This window comes from Vulpes vulpes, chromosome 7, assembly GCF_048418805.1.
Source record: "Vulpes vulpes isolate BD-2025 chromosome 7, VulVul3, whole genome shotgun sequence".
Lineage (NCBI taxonomy): Eukaryota > Metazoa > Chordata > Mammalia > Carnivora > Canidae > Vulpes > Vulpes vulpes.
Genome location: NC_132786.1, coordinates 29,067,964 through 29,088,220, shown reverse-complemented (window position 1 = coordinate 29,088,220; position 20,257 = coordinate 29,067,964). Strand labels below are relative to the sequence as shown.

At 37.1% G+C, this 20,257-nt stretch overlaps 1 protein-coding gene across 2 annotated transcripts in view; it reads right to left on the bottom strand.

The window, feature by feature from the left end:
* Window positions 1-20,257, bottom strand: part of ZMAT4 (zinc finger matrin-type 4) — a 335,088-nt gene that overhangs the window by 217,975 nt on the left and 96,856 nt on the right. For both annotated transcript variants that reach the window (XM_025993639.2, XM_025993641.2), the window contains exon 3: window positions 809-898. In XM_025993639.2, the coding sequence (XP_025849424.1) occupies window positions 809-898 (90 nt within the window). The remainder of the gene's footprint in view (window positions 1-808; window positions 899-20,257) is intronic.

The following is a 20,257-nucleotide window of genomic DNA, read 5'->3' as shown; positions in this document are numbered from 1 at the left end:
AAGAGACTGGCATCTCTACAGCAGCAGAAGGAGAAAGGGATCACAAGCATAAGAGAGGGGAGAGGGTATAAATTATACACCTGCAGCCTCCTCAGAACTCAAAGGACAAGAGATCTCTGTTTAATCTGTGGTGTTTATCACAGAGGACCTCTGCAATGGATGGATATGAACATTCACTCAATAGGAAAAGTAACCCCTGCTGGGAGGAAGGATTATTTATTTCATTAGTCCCTACCTTGACCTGGCTGAAGTAAACCCTTTGCTCTGTCTTTACAGCCTCAAAGCAACTTCCTAATTGTCATTTTCTTCCCAAGTAAATATTCCCTCAGGAAGAGGGGCACTGATTAAAAACAGAGTATTTTTATTTGCAAGATGTGCACAGTCTTTATTATAAATGAACAAATTTGCATTCAGTTTTATACACTAAAAGAAAACTAAAATATGTAAACAGCAAAGTATCTGATATTTCTCACAGGGTTTCTCCTTAGGCCACCTTTCCTACTCTTTTTCTTCTGATGACTCCTGCCTCCCTTCAGACAGCTGCCCTCTGTCCCCTCTGTATATTCCTTCTCTGCTCCACCCCAGCACAGAATCATCGCAAAGTCCTCCAACACCATACTGGAAAGTTTGGGCAGGAAAAGGAAAAAGACTTGCTTACATGTAATATTTTCTGTAGTATTTAATAAGAACTATCTCTACTCCCTTAGCTTTCCTGCCAAGGTGGACATGACTTTACTCTCTAGCCCTACAAAATTCTTAGCCAACTGAACAAATCATCTAAGGATATCAGATGGTTCCAGATACTCACATTTTCTGACCGGAGCCTCTTGGCAGGACACCCACCATCCCTGGGATGAAGCATGTAATACAGTCGGACTTTGCTTGCATGTTTTCGACTCTGGGAAGGAAAAGCAGAAGCAGACACTATGAAAGAGAAGGCATTTTAAATCCTTGGAAACATAGCCAGTGACTGCAAACGCAAAGTAGTACTTTCATTAAAAACACTTTCCACGTCTCCTGAAAATTACGAGAGTTGAAGATTCAGATAGGTTAAGTGACTTGCCCAAATTATAAAAAGCCAACATAATTTCAGAATTAGAAAAGATAGTTTTAAAAGAAAGGCAAAAGCACTCTAGGACTTAAAGCCTGGAGTGAATAATATATTTAATTGTCCTCAAAATAAGAACAGATCAGCAGACAGAATCATCCAAGGATCGGCTGTGATGGAAGGCTAGGTCCCCTGCCTTGTCTCACACTCCTGCTGCCCTGCCCTAAGGAAGTGGGGACAATGCCCTCGGGGAGTCGGCACACATTGCATCTCCAACAGGAGTCTCTTTGTCTGGTTCTCCATGTTGGAGCCTCAGTAAGACGCTATCAAAAGAGATTTTCCTGACTCGGATGTCATGAGCAAACAAAAGATATCATGTGCAAGTCTGAGGACTGATAAGAGCCCAAACTGCATGTCAACAGGCAGAGCAGATGAAGGATTAAAGCCCCGCCTCCTGCAGGATTAGTAGGACTATGGGTTTCCGCCCCTATGGACGGATCTATGTGCAGCATGAAGAACTCAATCGTATTTTAGTTCTATCCTTCCTGTACTCCTTTGCTCAACTGAGAGTCCACCTGAACTTCCCTCACCTTTAAAGAATACTGCAGTTCTAACTTCTCAGGTGCCGCCTGAGGCAGGATGGCCAAGTGAAGGATACTAACAGCAGCGCAAGTTCAGAACCCAAGTGCAGCTCCATGACTCTCTGTTGTGTGATATTGAGCAAGTCGGTCTAATTTGTTTATGGCTAAAATGAGTCTCATTTTCTCTGTGTACAAAATGAACACAATATTTATTAGGGTTGCCGTGAGATTCAAATGAAGCAGTGCATATGAAAAATTGCAATCTATGTAATGCTTAACATATCTCACCAGTGAGGGCACCAATCCTGAATTCAGAATCTACAAGTGCAGTGATATCAATTCTCCTTGAATCCATCACTACCTAATTCTGATTCCCTAACTCCTTCCTTTGCTCAGGGCTTATTTCCTTCTTTTCCAGGCCTTAGTTCCACTTTGCCTTTACTTACACGTGGGGTCCAGCCAATCTCCTGCATGATGGTTTGCCTTCATGGATTAGCCACAAAGGCAAAGTGATTTTCAGAGGACACACAGCAAATTGCAACTTGTTCACAGGATATGATGTAAATCCCTCAGTCAGGCTTTCCTCTTTATCACTTTTTTCATTCCTTTATTGTGTTTCTAAAAAAACATGCTTCTACACAGTCTTTGAATATTTTTAAGGCCTTTAAATGGGTTTAAAGGTGCTAATGGAACATGAAAGATACTACAGATGTGTAAAAGTATTGATGTGTGATTTTGAAATATATTTGTAGCCATTTCTAGGTTGTATTGTAAGGTGTGATCAAAGGTTACCTGGAGTCTTGTTTGCCTGGGAGATTGGTAGGACAGCAAAATTGAGACCTATGAGAACCTGTGCCAGATGATTTCAATAGCACTATTCAGCTTCTGCATGTTTTTGAGAATGATGCAGTCAGTGCAGACTAGTGCAGGTTTTTTTGCAGAGGAATATGCTGATTAGTAAAATCTGTATATATTTTTTAGTTTTGTTGGTTTTTTGGTAGCAAGGGATAGTGGAAAAGTGAAGATACTGCTACAGTTAAAAAAAAAAAAAAAAAAAAAAAGAACATTTAAAAACCTGCAGGTTGCTGAATATGGCCACAGAGGCTGGGCTGGAGAAAAGCACAATGGATAGGCAATTAGTGAAAAGACAAAGTGATACCAGTGAGAGCTCCAATGTGGCGGAAGAGGGCTTTTAGTGCTGCATTTGTTACCATAGAAGAAAGAATCACAGTACCTAATATCATCAGTCTACTAGAAGCCCTGGATTCCCAGAGAACAAAATCATGGCAAAATTGGAAATCTCATAATGTGGCCTGTTTTGTGGATGGAGTTCTTCCCTTCATTAAAATATCACATTTCTTTCAAAAAGATTCTTTTCAGCAAAGGCAGAGTTCACTAGGTTATTTAATTGCAGTTTGACAAAACTAGTAAAAACCTGTATGTTAAGCTCTGCTGTGAGGCCATTAGTGACAAGAAATTTTAGAATCTGAGCCTTATTAGAGATTTTGTTCATTAAAGGCCTGTTGTTCTCTGCCAACTCACCCAGCCTCCAGTTTTGATGGAAGAACTGACCACCCTCCAGGTACTGCTTTTGCCCTTGAGTATGGTGAAGAAAAACAGAGCTTTGGAAAATCCCACCTCATTCTGGAATGATGGTGGAGGGATTCTAGTTAGTCATGTAACTGCATCCCCATTGCCTCTGCCTTCCTGCTGTTTTTCCCCTGGATGCCAGGGACTGGACTCAAAGCCTTCCCTGCCCACAAGCCAACCCTGACTTAGAATAGGAAGTAAAAACCCTAAAGACAGTCTACTTCTCAGTGAGAGGAGTGTGGAATCACACCTGTCCAGGTAGACTGATCCAAACTCAACACTACTTCCAAAAGATATCGGTTGATGAAGAGAAAGATTGGTAGCAAAATGCTTCCAGGTACCCTACAACTCACCTGCCTTGGCCTTGGAACCTTCAACATTGGGGCATGCGGAGGCTGAGAAAATTAAGGCCATTCTACTTTAAGTTCAGAGTTAGCGCAAGTACACCCATCCCAGGCCCCTGTGAATAAGAGCTGAACTTTACCTTACTTCAGTTACAGGAAGAAAACAGCTTACAGCTTAACATCCTAGAAAGCCCCATGTTAGGAATGACAACAGAGCTCAACACAAGTGGCAGAAAGTCCCATATCATAATGAGAACAGAGCTCAATGCCCTTGAAAGCCCCATATCAGAATGTAAACAGAACTTGAGAAATTCCTCCCCCGCTTCTGGAGGTCCCCTAGACCAGCCCTTAAAACTAAGCTGGAACCCACCTCGGGGTCCAAGTCCCTGCTCTGCTGTGTCGGGTGTACTTGGACCCAAGCTCAAGCTTGTAAATAAACCCTCCTGTGTTTGCATCGGTGTCGGCTCCTCTGTGGTTTCTCGGATTCACAATCTTGGGCACAGCAGGGTGCAGCTCTGCTAGTGAGTCCTCTCCTTGCTTCCTGGCATACTCCCCTCTTCCTCAAGGCTGGACACACTGAGTTACAAGAAGGGTCTTCCTCCAAAGGTCTCCTCTCCACCCCTGACCTACCAGAAATTGCTTGAAATTTGGCATGGTAACCTCACTGCTTCCAATTTATTCTAAAAACAAACAAACAAACAAACAAAAACCTTCCCATAAAAAGTTAAACTTAAATTTGAGCAAAGATGTTCACTGCACATTCCCTAACCAGGAATAGCAAATCAGGGAAGCAGTTATATGTCTGACAAGAGGCTGGTTAAAGCAGCTACTGGATGTCCTTATGTTCCGTTAGAAATTGAAAAAATACTTTCTACATAATTAATGCTGAATGAAAAATGCTAAGCCAAAAATTGCTTATATACTGTGATCAAAATTATATAAATATTTGTAAGGATATCAATAAGAAGTAGAAAGGAAAAATAAAAACAAGCATGACTTATTAAGGTAGAGAAAGTATGGATGATTTTCGTTCTTTATTTCTACAACAAATTTTCCCTTACCCTAAAGTAATAACTTCACAATGCTCAAGCTACTGTCATTCTTCAATAAGTATACTTTCTACTTATAATGATTATAATTAGTAAAAAAAAAAAAAAGCACACTGATCTGGAATGCTTTTATACTCATATATTCATATACTGGTATAATTGACTACATCTCCATCTACCCTTGTTAATGTCTTATCCACATTCAAAATGTATCATTATTTTCACTGCAATACTTGGTGATTTGATGAGCCTACTGAACCCAAGAGCAATACACATTACTTTAACTTTTAAAACTTTATCTTGGGAGCAGCCCTGGTGGCTCAGCGGTTTAGCGCTGCCTTCAGCCCAGGGCGTGGTCCTGGAGACCCAGGATTGAGTCCCATCAGGCTCCCTGCATGGAGCCTGCTTCTCCCTCTACCTGTGTCTCTGCCTCTCTCTGTGTGTGTCTTTAATGAATAAATAAATAAAATCTTTAAAACTTTATCTTGGTACATACAAAAGCCATGGTAAATATAGGTCCTCTTCATGATGTGATCATTCCACTTACTGTGTATAAATGGAGACTATAGGCACAGTGGGAAAATGCCATTCAGACAACCAAACTGGAAGGAAAGCCATTTCTGAAATGCATTTATGTCATCCAAATAAATATGAACAAAAACAAATCCTTATGATTTTTTCAAAGATTTATGAATACCTAAAATACACACTGCTTTTAAGAGTTTAAAAAGATTAATTGCCAAATTAAAGGAAATGTAAGGAGAAAAAAGTACCTGGCATGTTAAATGTATATATTACAGAGTTTCAGGGGGAAAAAAAGGACTATTCCTTTAAGGGAAGAGCCATGAAAAAGAAATTACAGTCTCTCGCTTGCACCAAAAGTCAGTCCCTGGCCCTCGCATTAATATTTGCATTTTAAGCAAAAGTCATTACTTTCATTCAAACCACATCAACTTTAAGCTTCCCAGATAGGCCAGAAATTACCAACTCTTCCATTTTAATTAAAGCCTTTGCCCCTGATGCTGGGCATTGTGCAGGGGGCAGACCTATCTGCAGATTAGTTTCTTTGACTGAAACAATCTCCTGGCACTCAAAGAAATAGTCTAAAGTGGAAATTCAGGCCAGCCTTCCTTTTGAGGGGATAAAGAACAAGACAAACCTCTATTTCAGAAGTATTGTGTGAAAGAAGGGGGTGGACCACATTGAAATAGAATGGCTTTGTGCTTCACCTAAATAGCCATCTTCCATTATCACATACCCTTAAAAAATTCACAACTCAAATTTGCTTCCAAAAAGGCTACTGATTTCTGGTCTCACAAAATGAAAAGATAACAAAGTAACTTAATATTTGCATAATGCTCCAAACAGCCTTCAAAGTCCTTTGACATTTACCATCTCATTTTATCCTCAAATCACAGTTGTGAGGCTGGCAGGAGAGGTGTTATTTCAAATAAACTTTAAGATCCATTCCTGATTTCCTAGTTAAGTCTTCACCATCTTATTTCATCTTAGGTATCTAATTATACCTCTTCCAGAAACCAGCTAAAATAAGCCAAAGAGTATAATAAAAAGGGAAAACCTGAAATACTGATAATTATAGAAAAGTGATTCTCACATGCCACCAATTTTGAGCTGTTTATACTCATTCTAGGGTGAAGAAGAGCTGATTAAGGGAAAGACAACAAATACCAAGGGTCTAACTCCTCAGCTACCTGAGAATGACTGGTGAATGTGAGATAGGGGCTCCATCCCTCAGGAAGGAGAAGGCAATCTGGTACAGTCTCACATAACACTTCCAGGTTGAGAGCTCCAGGGCCGAGCCCCAAAAAAGCCAGAGCACAACTTCACTAGGAAGTCAAGGTTAAGTATAGATAAAAACAAAGAGAAAACCCCAAGTGTTGGAGATACCCTATGATGACTGGGACTCTTTTCCAGAGTGAGGCATCTTTCCTTATTATCACAGGTTAGAGACTCGATACAGAAACTCCCTATATCTAGAGTCGAAGATGGGTCAACTAAAGATCTCAAAAGAGAAACATCCCCTATAAGGAAGAAATAAATCTCCTCTGCTGGAACTGCCCAAGGACCCACGTTCCAGACCTCCAGAAATGGTCCTACAAATGGATCAGATCAGAAAACCTGCAAGCTTTCAGGGGTAACATGAAAGGATCAAAAGCCAATCCTCACACACTAGGGACAAATAGGAGGCCTTTCATAACCTCTATTCTGCCAAGGACTGGTAGCACCTAGGAAAAATTTCTGTAATAGAAAAGAAGACTTTGGATAACACTCAAGGAAAAGACATAAAGCAATTATTTGCAAAATATTTCCTACAATAAATAGAAGTATATTTTAAATGGCACATGCTTCATTCATTTAATTCAAGAAAATACAGACTGAGGGTGAAAGCTAAAAGATGAGATAAGAGAGCTGATTGAAATAAGGATGTACTGCCTGAGTTAATAAAAAAGGACATAAAAAATATCATGGTTTAATTTTGAATGTCTTTCACATCAGTACAAAAGCAGAACCAGTACTGCAGATCAGTGTAGAAGTCAACATAGAGACACTTCCTAGAAAGGAGAGGGATCGGATAAAGAAGTGGAAAAAAAAATGATACTGGAGATTTTACATATGAAAGATCGGAACAAATGGGCAAATAGAATAAAAAACTTCCAAAATAGATCCAATAACTTGGAACCAAAAGAAAACTAGAAACTTATGTCTAACTTTGTCATTGGGAAGTTTTCTAAACAGCAAAGCAAAAGAAGGCCTGATAGATATAGCTTTTAAAAATAGATGTTTTTAATTGAAATACATATAAGAGGTAAACCATAAAATAGTAAAAATATTTGTAAGATGTAAAATAAAATGGTTTAATACCTAAGATACAGTATTCTAACAAATTTATTTAAAAATATTAAGATAGGAAAAAGATATAAATAGGAATTGCAGAAAAGCAAATAGCTAAAACATATAACAAGTTCATCCAAATTCTACCTTTTAATTTTTAAATAAAAAAAATATTTTTCACCATTAAATGAACAAATATTTTCAAAATAAATATACCTATATTGGTGAAGATACAGGAAAATGAAGATTCTTGTACATAGTTACTAGGCATATAAATTGATATAAGCTTCCAGGATAGAAATTTTGCAATATATATTCAAAACAGAAAAACCTGTTCAATCCAATAATTCTACTTCTATGAATTGATTTTAAGGAAGCAAAAACATGTATTGCCATTTGCTTATAATAGTGAAATTGAGAAAATAAATTAGATATCCTAAGTGAGAAGAATAAACATTATATCTATATGATAGATTACCAAACTGCCATCATCAAATACATTAATAATATCAATGACATTTTAAAAATCTATCAAATAATATCAAGAAAAAGTCACTTTCAAACAAGAATATAAACGATGCCATTTTTATACTATATATATATATATAGTATATGTACACATAGAAAAATTCCAGGGAGAAATATACCAAAGGGTTAACATTGCTTATCATGGATCACAGGTGATTTCAATTTTTCTTATGTAGTTTTAAAAATTTCTGTCACCCTACAACACTATTACAATACCATCGACTATATTTCCTACACTATACCTTTTACCTGCATGACTTATTCATACCATACTTAGAAGCCTGTACATCTCACTCCCCTTCCCCCATTTTGCCCAACACACTGTCCCCTTCCACTCTGGCAACCACCAGTTTCATCTATCTATGGGTCTGCTTTTTTGTTTTGTTTTTTATAATGCACATATCAATGAAACCATAAGGTATTTGTTTTTTTCTCGGACTTATTTCATTTATTATGATATCCTCTAACTCCATCCATGTTGTTGGAAATGGCAAGATGTCATTATCTTCTGTGGCTGAGTAACATTGTTACACACACACACACACACACACACACACACACACACACACAGACCCCACATCTTCCTTTTTATTTTTTTTTTAAGATTGATTTATTGATTTATGAGAGACACAGAAATTGAGAGAGAGAGAGAGAGAGAGGCAGAGACACAGGCAGAGGGAGAAGCAGGCTCCATGCAGGGAGCCCGATGTGGGACTCAATCCCGGGTCTTCAGGATCACACCCTGGGCGGAAGGCAGCGCTAAACGGCTGAGCCACCTGGGCTGCCATCTTCCTTTTTAATTCATGTATAATTAACATGCAAAGGTATATTAGTTTCAGGTATACAATATAATGATTTTAATAATTGTATACATTTCTTAGTGCTCACCAGGATAGGTGCACTCCTAATCCCCCTTATCTATTTATCTATTATGTAGTATCTATCATCTATCTATCTATCTATCTATCTACATACATACACACACATGTCACATCTTCTTTATCCATTTATCTATTGATGGACACTTGGGTTGCTTCCCTACTCTGACTACCATAAAAAGTACTGCAATAAACAGGGGTGCATGTAATTTTTCAAATTAGTGTTTTCACTTTCATCAGGCAAATACATAGTAGTAGAATTACTGCAGCACACCGTAATTCTATTTTTAATTTTTGAGGAAGCTCCATACTATTTTCCACAATGGCTGCAGCAATTTGAATTCCTACCAAGAGTGCACAAAGGTTCCCTTTTTTCCACATCCTCGCCAACATTTATTATTTCTTGTCTTTTTTATTCCAGTCATTCTGACAGGCATAAAGTGATACCTCACTGTGGTTTTAATTTGCATTTCCCTGATGATTAGTATTGTTGAGCATCTTTTCATGTGTCTGCCATCTGTATGTGTCTTCTTTGGGAAAATGTCTATTCATGGCTTCCGCCCAGTTTTTAATTGGAATACTTGTGGGTGGAGGGGTTTGGTGTTGACTTGTAGAACTTCTACAAATTTTGGATATTAACTGCTTATTGGATATATCATTTGCAAATATTTTCTCCCATTCAGGAGGTTGTCTTTCATTTTGTTGATTTTTTTGTATTTTTTTTTTAATTTTCCAAATTCTTTAAGAGACCTCATCATTCCAGTAATTAGAGGGGGGAGAAAACACAATTTTAAAGATTCATTTCAGTACTGATGATTTACCATTCTAATAGTCCTACTTTAAAATGATTATTAATAAGTCTCCAAAAGACCAAGAGACTTGCTCAAGATCCTACAACTAATAAATTCTCAGAGAATAGAGATTGTATCTATTTTGTTCATTATTGTTTCTCATCCTCTATCACACATAGTCAGTGCTCAAAAAAGTTTTTTCAGTTGAGTGATTGGAGGCCTGAATAAAAGAATGAGGCAATTCTAGAACAAGAGCCTAAGACCTTTGATTAATGAAAACAACAGTTTGAAGGTGGCATGTGAATAGTTGTTACACATTCCCTTCCATTCTAAAATGAAATCAAACCCATCAATCATCTGTTTCCATCTCTGTACCCTGCTACTGCAGTGCAGGTCAGAGAGAAGCACTGAACCTGCAGACCAGAGAGAGTTCTAAGAAACCATTTTGTCCACTGTGCCCATTGGAGGAAAAACTCTCAGCAGGTGAACTGATGAAGATTGTGAATGAAGCATAAACTGAAGAAACTGAGCAATTGATGCAACTGGTACAAAAGTCAAGATTAGAAGTAAGTCATATTGCCACGGACATTACCATGGCACATACAGATCCAGCTTACTGAGGTAGCAGAGGTTTGGGAGAGGACAGAATCAATTCTTCCACTGTTTCCAAGAATTCCCCACTCACCAGATGCTGGTTTGAAAAAGTCTTACTTATCTTATGGTCAAATATGTAACCTGTTGTGGGCAAGGGTAATATATCTCTTAGTTTTTACTTATAGGATCTCAGGCATTTGTGCTACATAGACTGAACTGTGTCCTTCCTAAAATTCATATTGAAGCCCTAATCCCCAACATTATTGTATATTGACATAGGGACCTTACAGAGTTAAATAAGTTTCAATGGGTTAAAGGTGAGGTCCTAATTCAATAGGACTGGTGTCCTTTTAAGATGAGGAAGAGATACCAGAAACCTCTTCTTTCCATATGCACAAATTAAAGGCCATGTGAGGAAACAGCAAGGAGGCAGCCCTTCTGCAAGCCAAGATGAGACACTACCAAAAACCAACCCTGCTGGCACTTCACTCTTAAACTTCCAGTGTCCAGAATGGTGAGAAAATAAGTATCTATTGTTTAAGCCACCATTCCATGGTATTTTTGTTATAGCAGCCAGAGCTGACTAATACATGTGCCATCCATGGGGATCCCTGGGTGGCTCAGCAGTTTAGCACCTGCCTTTGGCCCAGGGCATGATCCCGAAGTCCTAGGATCAAGTACCACATCAGCGTCCCTACATGGAGTCTGCTTCTCCCTCTGCCTGTGTCTCTGCCTCTCTCTCTCTCTCTCTCTCTCTCTCTCTGTCTCTCATGAATAAATAAATAAAATCTTTAAAAAAAAAAAAAAAGACATGTGCCATCCTCTCAACTAGTTACTCTCTTGGAGTCTTTCTTCTTAATACAGTAATCAGTCCATTTTTCAAAAGCAAAGTTTCTAGTCATTTCATTTTTTCTGAAGTATTTTTTGAAGAGCATTTGAAATAAGAATGCTTATCTTAAACAAGCATTAGGAAAAATTAATTTCTGTTGGAAAAAATGTATATAGTGGGATGTGCAATATTCATGGCTGTGTAAAAACATGTTTGCATTAAATCTGTACTTCTGTCTGCCTACACAAGTGACTATATCAATGCATTACAATTTTAAATCAAAGTCTTGCAACTCAGAATATTAAATTACCACCAAAGTGAGGAGGAACCATTTTTCTGTAGTGTGAGGATAGAGCTAAATATGTCTCCATGATGTCTGCACATTTTAAGCAGAATAATATGAAAAATAAAACACCAGAAGATAAATAATATGACTTACCTCATCTAGACCTTTCTTTTGCTGTTTGGGGGAAAAAAAAGATATTTCCCCCAGAAGCCCTTTGTAAAGAAGTTGAAGTTAGAGATGAGGGGAAAAAAATAAAGCCAGTGTGATCAGTAATTAAAGCCAAGGAGGACTGGGTGATTTGAAGCAACAAAGCTATAAAATCCTTCTGAAATGTGAAAGCTTAAGCATCACAAGCCAATCTTGAGCTATCATTTCCCAAGGTGCCTTGGTTTCTCATATAAAATTCATGTCTAGAATAAGAAAAATTTTAGCACATTATAAGCACATCACTGTGCAAAGTCCTCCAAGATTAACCCTTCACTACCATGAACAGACACTAGTGCAGTCTCCACCTATTTGCCTAGATTGAGGCTTAGTTTGGGGAGAAACCAAGGTAAGAGAGAGTCCCTGCCCTCATGAAATGGATGACTAGCTGAGCAAAGCAGGATAATCACCCAGATGGCCATAATAAGGACAGCGGCAGGAAGGCTCACATCTGGCCTCTTTACACTGTCTAACATTTTTATCTTAGATTCTCTTTTTTTTCCTATTATTTTATTCTCCTTGGCATATACCATATAATTTTTTAAAAGATTTTTATTTATTCATGAGAGACACAGGGAGACGCAGAGACATAGGCAGAAGCGGGCTCTTCATGGGGAGCCTGATATAGGAATCGATCCCAGGACCCCGGGATCACACCCTGAGCCAAAGGTAGACACTCAACCGCTGAGCCACCCAGGCGTCCCTGTACCATATAACAATTTTCAAGTAGAATTCTGTTTGTATGACTGAATCCTCAATTTCTTGTTATTTTTATAGTTCTGATCCATCAATGAACCTTTAAAAGTTCTGCACAGAACTGTTCCTCTATAAATGCTGTTAACAATTTACACAGCCAGTTGAGAAGCTTTTTTGTTCTGTAGTTGGTTTTTGTTTTATATTCCCACTTGCTTATTTTTGCTTTTGTTACCTTTCCTTTGATGTCAAATCAAAAAAAAAAAAAAAAAGTCATGGCCAAAACCAGTGTCAAGGGACTTATTCTCTATGCTTTTCTCTAGAATTTCTATGGTTTCAGGTCTTGTGTTTAAGTCTTTACTCCATTTTGAGTTGATTTTTGAGTTGAGTCCCTATCATAGGGACGCAGTTTCATTTCCTTGCATGCGGCTGTCCGGTTTTCCCAACATCATTTGTTGAAGAAATTATCCTTTCTCCATGGTATATTGTTGCCTCTTTTGTTGTAAATTAAGTAATCATTATAATTGTGGGTTTATTTCCATGCTCTCTATTCTGTTCTATTGATCTGTGGGTCTATTTTTATGCCTATATCATGCTGTTTTGATTACTACAGCTTTGTACTATAGTTGGAAATTAGGAAGTGTGATGTCTCCTGCTTTATTCTTCTTTTTCAAGATTGTTTCAGCTATTCAGGGTCTTTTGTGGGTCCATACAAATTTTAGGATTGTTTGATCTTTTTCTGTGAAAAATGTTGCTGGAATTTTGATAGCACTTACATTGAATCTATAGATTATTTTGTGTAGCATGAACATTTTATCAATATTAATTTTTCCAATCCATGAGCACAGAACATCTTTCCAATTTTTGAGGTATCTTCTTTGATTTCTTTCATCAGTGTTTTGTAATTTTTCAGTATACAGATCTGTCACCACCTTGGTTGAATTTATCCCTACATATTTTTTTCTTTTTAATGCAATTTTAAATATCTTTTAAATTTCTGCTTTTGATAGTTTGTTATTAGTGTATAGAAATGCAACAGATTTCTGAATCCAGAATCCCGGGATCACGCCCAGAGTCAAAGGAAGATGTTCAACCACTGAGCCACCCAGGCATCCCACATATGGGTTTTATTATGTTGAGGTACATTTCTCTATACCCAGTTTGTTGAGAGCTTTTATCATAAATGAATGTTGAAGTCTATCTAATGCTTTTCCTATATTTATTGAGATTATCATATAATTTTTATCATTCATTCTGTTTATTGTATTGTATCATATTGACTGATTTTTAGAGGTTGAACCATCCTTACATCCTTGGAATAAACTTCACTTGATCATGGCATGTTATCCCTTAAATGTACTGTTAGGTTTGATTTGTTAATATTTTGTTAAGGATATTTTCATCTATATTCTTGAAAACTATTAGGCTATAATTTTCTTGTTGTGTCCTTTTGTGGTTTCAGTATTAAGGAAATTCTGGCCTCAGTCCTTAAGGATGAGTTTGGAATTGTCTCATCCTGTTTTATTTTTTGGAAGAGGTTGAGAAGAATTATTAATTCTTCTCTAGATATTTGGTAGAATTCACTAGTGTAGCCGTCTGGTCCTAAGCTTTTCTTTGTTGGGAGGTTTTTGATTACTGATTTAATCTCCTTATTCACAACAGCCAACATATGGAAACACCCTAAATATCCATCAATGAATGAATGGATAAAGTAGTTGTGGTGTGTATATACCATGGAATATTATTCAGCCATGAGAATAAAGGAAATTCTGCAACTTGTGACACACTAATAGGCCTTGAGGGCATTGTGCTAAGTGAGATAAGCCAAAGAAAAAGAAATACTGCATGGTGTCACATATATATGGAATCTAAAATAAATACATAAATAAAAAGTCAAACCCCTACAAACAGAGAGTAAAAGAATGGTTGCCAGGGCCTGGATGTGGTGAGGTGTGGGTAGGTAGGGAAAATTGGGAGAAGTTGGTAAAAGGGTATAAACTTTAGGCTATAAGATGAATAAGGTCTGAGAATCTATCTAATCTAAAATATTGTGACTATAATTTATAACAATGCATGGGATAATTGAAACTTGATAAATGAGTAGAACTTAAGTGTCTTCATATATATTATATGTATATATTATATTTATATGTATATTTATATATTATGTTTGTATATTACATTTAGACATAATGCATTATAAATTACATATGTCCATATATAAAATATGTGAGGTGATAGATTAATTAACTGGATGGGGAAATATCCCTTCACTAGGTGTAAGCATATCAAATCATCATGATGTACACTTTAAATTTATTTACCAATTGTGCCTCAACAAAGCTGAAATAAATAAATAAGTGACTAAGGCTATATAACATGAACTCAATTAGGCCTCAGTGTAAACACAGCAAAAAAAAAAGAAAAGAAAAAAGAAAAAGGAAGGAATGAAGGAAGAAAGGAAAGAAGGAAGGAAGAAAACACTTTAAAGGACCAAGAAAACTGTAGAATACCTGCCTGACAAAGATTCTCTAATTCACAAAAAAGTTTTATAACTTAAAGTCAGGTTCCTCTGGTGTACTTGAAATATGACTTCATATATGTCAAAAAAAGTTATCAACAAATTTATTAGGAACATTTCTCAATGTAAAATAATATTCACAAAATGACATATCCATGTCTCCCCACCCTACTGTTTCTCACCATGTTTGAGCTAGATTTTTGCATGTGACATAGGGCAAGGTGAGAATCCTCACTGCTGCGGAATTAGAAGAATCTGGCTGTGCTGCTAGTGGCTGGTAGCTTTGTTTCACCTAATGATCAGGAAACAGACATTTGGATGGGTTGGGAGTTTTTTGTTTTGTTTTTTGTTTTGGGGTTTTTTTTTTCTTTTCTTTTCTTTTCTTTTCTTTTCTTTTCTTTTCTTTCTTTCTTTCTTTTTTTTTTTTTTTTTGAGAATCCTGAAACAGAGTCAAGTACCCAGAAGCACATTTAATTTTTCCAGCCATAGTTGTCTTGTTTAATACTACTCTGCAGACCCTAAGGGGAAATATGCAATTGGCTGCCAGCTGCAACTCTGCTATCATCTGCTGCTCCACCACCACCTGATTTTCAATTTGCTTATTCAAACTCGCTGATTTTAGTTTGTTTGCTGGTTCTTTGAACTGATAGCATGATAAAGAAAAATTGGAAATTTCTGAAATAATCTATCTTCCCTAGGTGGGTGGTTCAGAGATATACAAGTGTTTGCTAGAAGACCATTTTATTCAATAAATACTCCCCAGATGTTCCCAGAGTCCCTAGGGTCACTCCTTGTCCTCATCTAGAGGAACAAGAGAGAGACAAACAGGGATTTACATTTCCAGATGCAGTGGAATGCAGAGCCCTGCCTCTTGGGACAATAAAGAGGGGAGTGCAGGAATTCCCAGCTCCCACCTTATTGTCTGCCCTTCTGCTTAAGATTAGATCTGAAGTAGTCATTTTCCTTCCAATCTTTCTCAAAGTTTGGTCTTTGGACTACCTGATTCAGAATTGTAGAGTTTTTTTTTTTTTTAAAGGTGTCAAATATTATAAAAATTTGCTAGGGTAGGGACCTGATGTTAGGGTTTTCAGCTGCTCCCTAAATATTTAGAAGGCAAATAGATTTTTGAAATCCACATCTTCACTTTCTACATTTCTAATCTTCTCTTCTCCCCTTCCCTTCTATGGCTGCTAAGCCCATGTTGAAAGAAAAATGAAGCAGACTGAGAAACCTATCTTCAGCTGAACTGCACTTCTGTGGGAGACAAACTCAAGAAGAAGCAGTCAGTCTCAAGGCCCATCTTTCAGAACCAGCAGGAGCAGAGTGAGAAGTGCAGGGCTTGAAAGAAAACAGCTTTCGGCAGAGGCACTGCACTGATATCTCCCAGCTCTCAAACTCTATGACTGTGAAATTTCATTTCTCACAATCTCTTTCCTTCTCCTTCCCAATGTCCATTCTCTTCCTAACTGCCTTCAGAACATTCCCCTTAGTCATCCTACTATCCTACTCAAATTCAATACTTCCAAAAAGAAGTCTTCAACTTGTTTCCTGGGTTTAACTCCCTTTTCAAATTCCATCTTTATCTGGTACAGCAGTGCTCTTGCAGGCAGGCACAAAACCAAGTGAAGCAAAGATATTGGAATGTACCAACTAAAAATTTAAAATAAGATTAATAAATATGTTAAGGAATTGAGAAGATATTATCAATATGAAACAAAAAGATACAATCATTAAAAAAATAAAGAACAAAAGTGTGAGATCATAGGATTACCCACCACAACCATGTGAGATGTGAGATACAACAGATGAAAATCCATCAGTGTAATATACCACATTCATGAACACTGAGCTGTGTGAAACTGATGTTTCTGTAAGTGAAAAAATTATCATATGTGCACTCCTTTCCAGAGTTCTATATGGATCAACCTTTTTTCCTTTGCTAATCAGAAAAAAAGTCCTGATTTTTTAAATTGAAAATTAATGTCCACAAAGAAACTGCACATAGATGTTTATAGAAGCTTTATTCATATTTTTCAAAAATTAGAAGTAAATTTTTTATCTATTTTATTTATTTTGAGAGAGAGAGAGAGAGAACTCAAACAGTGGTGGGAAGAGGGACAGAAGCAGGAGTGGGAGAGAATCGCAAGCAGCTCCACACCCAGTGCAGAGCCCAACCCTGGGCTTGATCTCACAAGCCTCAGATCATGACCTGAGCTGAAATCAACAGTCAGAAACTCAACCAACTGAGCCACTCAGGCCCCGAAGCAGATTTTGAGATGTCCTTCCATAGGTGAATAGATCAATTGTCATACATCTGACAATGGAATATTATTTAGTTCTAGAAAGAAATGGACTGTCAAGCCATGTAAAGACATGGAGGAACCTTAAATGTATATTACTAAGTGAAAGAACCCTGTATGAAAAGTCTACATTCTGTATGAGCCCAACTATATGACATTCTGGAGAAGGAAAAACCGTGGAGAAACTAAAAAGATCAGCACTTGCCAGGGGTTAGGGAGCAAAAGGGATGACAGGGTGCAAAGGGTTTTTAGGACACTGAATATATTCTATGATTTTTTTAAAAGATTTTATTTATTTATTCATGAGAGACACAGAGAGAGAGAGAGAGAGGCAGAGACACAGGCAGAGGGAGAAGCAGGCTCCATGCAGGGAGCCCAATGTGAGACTCAATTCCAGGTCTCCAGGATCACACCCTGGGCTGAAGGTGGCACTAAACTGCCGAGCCACCCAGGCTGCCCTATTCTATGATATTATAATGATAGATATCTGTCATTATACATTTGTCCAAAACCATGGAATGTAAAATACCAAAGATGTTACACTAAGGAAAACTATGGACTTTGGGTGGTTATGGTGTGTCAGTATAGGTTTATCAATTGATGCCCAGATGCAACAATATTGTGGGAGGTATTGATAATGAGGGAGGCTATGCTTGTTTGGGGTAGGGTGTATACTGGGAACTCTGTACCTCCCTCTCAATTTTCTGTGAACCTAAAACTAATCTTAAAAAACACAAAGTATTAATTTTCTTAAAATGTAGATGCCAAAACCCTTAGGTAAAATTAATAAACCAAATACAACAATATTTTTTAAAAGGTAATGTGTCATGTTCAATCATGGATTATCTAAGAAGTGCAAACATGACACATTTAAAAAAAATCAATGTTATTTACCACATTGATAGGCTAGAGGAAGAGAAAAAACATACCTCAACAATGCAGAAAAAATTATATGACAAAATCCATCACCTATTTATACTTTCTTTAAAAAGCTTATAAACTGGGGAAAGATAAAAATATTCTTTTTTCTCCCATAAATTATATGAAGAATCAACAACTATTAAATTTAATGAAAAAAAATTCTGATTGTATTCCTTTAAAGACTGGTAACAAGAAAAATATGACCACTGCCACTGTGGCTGCTGAACACAGCACTAGAGTTCTTTACTAACACCACTCAGAAAAAGAGAGAGAGAGAAGGAAAGAGAGAGAGGGAAGGAAGGAAGGAAGGAAGGAAGGAAGGAAGGAAGGAAGGAAGAAAAAGAAGAAAGGAAAGAAAGAAAGAAGAAAGAAAGAAAGAAAGAAAGAAAGAAAGAAAGAAAGAAAGAAAGAAAGAAAGAAAGAAAGAGAAAGAAAGAGAGAAAGAAAAAGAAAGATCTATGAATATGAAGGAAGGAGCTAAAATTCATTGTTTGCAAATACTAATAAAAAATTTATCTAGAAAAACTGAAGGAATCAATAGAGCTCACAGGAGAGCTTAGTCTTTGTGATGGATATGGAGATGCACTACTCAGATCCTCTTCAATGGAGAATCTTTTGCCCCTGCTCCTGGGAGTGCTATCAACCTTTTTGTGGGATCCTTGCAGCTACAGAGAATTGCCTTGCCCAAGGTCAAGTCCTTCCCAATATATGGCCATAAAAGTACATAAATAAGTAAATAACAGGAGACGCAACTTGCATAGAACAATTTTGAGAATGCATTATAAATTTTGAATGCTATTTATTAACTTATCTCTCTATACATCGTGTTAAATTAAATTTATTAACTTATCTCTCTATAAATCGTGTTAAATTAAATTTAGCTTGTACAAGGTTGTACAACTAGTAGGTTGTATAGAGCAGGAATTTGAGCCCAGTTTTTCTGATTCCAGAGATTAAGTCTTAACTACAATGTCATACCAACAGGATAATTTCCCCTTAGACAAATTTTTGTCTTTCTGTTTTTTCCTGTTTCTGTATGTTTGTTGTCTTCCCAATTCCTGAGATACACAATACCTCCCACTACGCACTCATATGTAACGACCATTTTAAATATGTTCTAAGACTGATCCCTCTATGAACTCTTCCCCAATTGCTCCAGACACGAATTTCATCATATTCTAACCCCTCACGGCTCTCATCATCTTTATCATATATTTTAGCCTCTTTATTATTTTCATTCAAGCAATTCATAAAATACTGTCTAGCATAGCTCATGTAGCCTGAAACCACAACTACTGGCAAGGGCAATGTATAAATCTTCTAGATTTTCACAAGGCAGGGTGCACAATAGATGTCCAATGCTTCTTGATTTGAATTGAGTACATAGTGTATTAATTAATCTTGCTGTCTTAAGACTGAAAATAAAGCAAAGGAAACAGAACTGTCAAACTCAGTTCTGCTTGTCTTTCTCAAACAGATACTACTCTATAATCTCTTCCTTACCCTCATCATTCTTTACAATCTAATTTGATTCAGAATCTCTTCTCAAAAGTCAACCCACAGATAAATATGCAAATATAAAGTTAGCCCAAGACTCCTGAGAAGTATTTAACCAGTGTAATCATGGTTACATTCAGGCTGGATATTTTCTCATCCAAGGAATATAATGCCACCTTCATCCTAGCATTATTGTGCACCACATGACTATGTGGCACCATCATAGCCCCTTCCCTCCCACCATCTGCTTTTAACTAGATTTCAAGTAAAGGCCATCCCACTTCTTTTCACTTGCTGATTTTCTGTTTCATATAAATGTACTAAAAATTTAAAAACTGATGAATAAGGGTACAAAAATTATGACTATTATAAAAAGAAAAAAAGGATACATGGTTTAGCTGTCTTAGCTCCCTTAACAGCCCATTGCAGTTGTTTCTGGCTTACATGACAAAACACAGTAGCCAAGGGGAGGTTGTGGCTGCTGGTTCCTTCTTCTTTGCTGAATTAGAAAGCCAGCAGAAATTAGTGCCTTCAACACAACCATCTTTTCTCCTCCATGCACTCCTTTCTTCTGGACTTCAACAAGGGGGTGATATGTTGATTCTAAGTCATGTTCAAATCTAATTCCTAGTATTTCAAACCTTCTTTCTCTCGGCGGAGAGTGTATTTATGAAATTGTGCCAATATGAGGGAGGAAGTTAACTAATGTTGGTACCCTATTAGCTTTCTAGAATTCTTTTGCTAGATTAA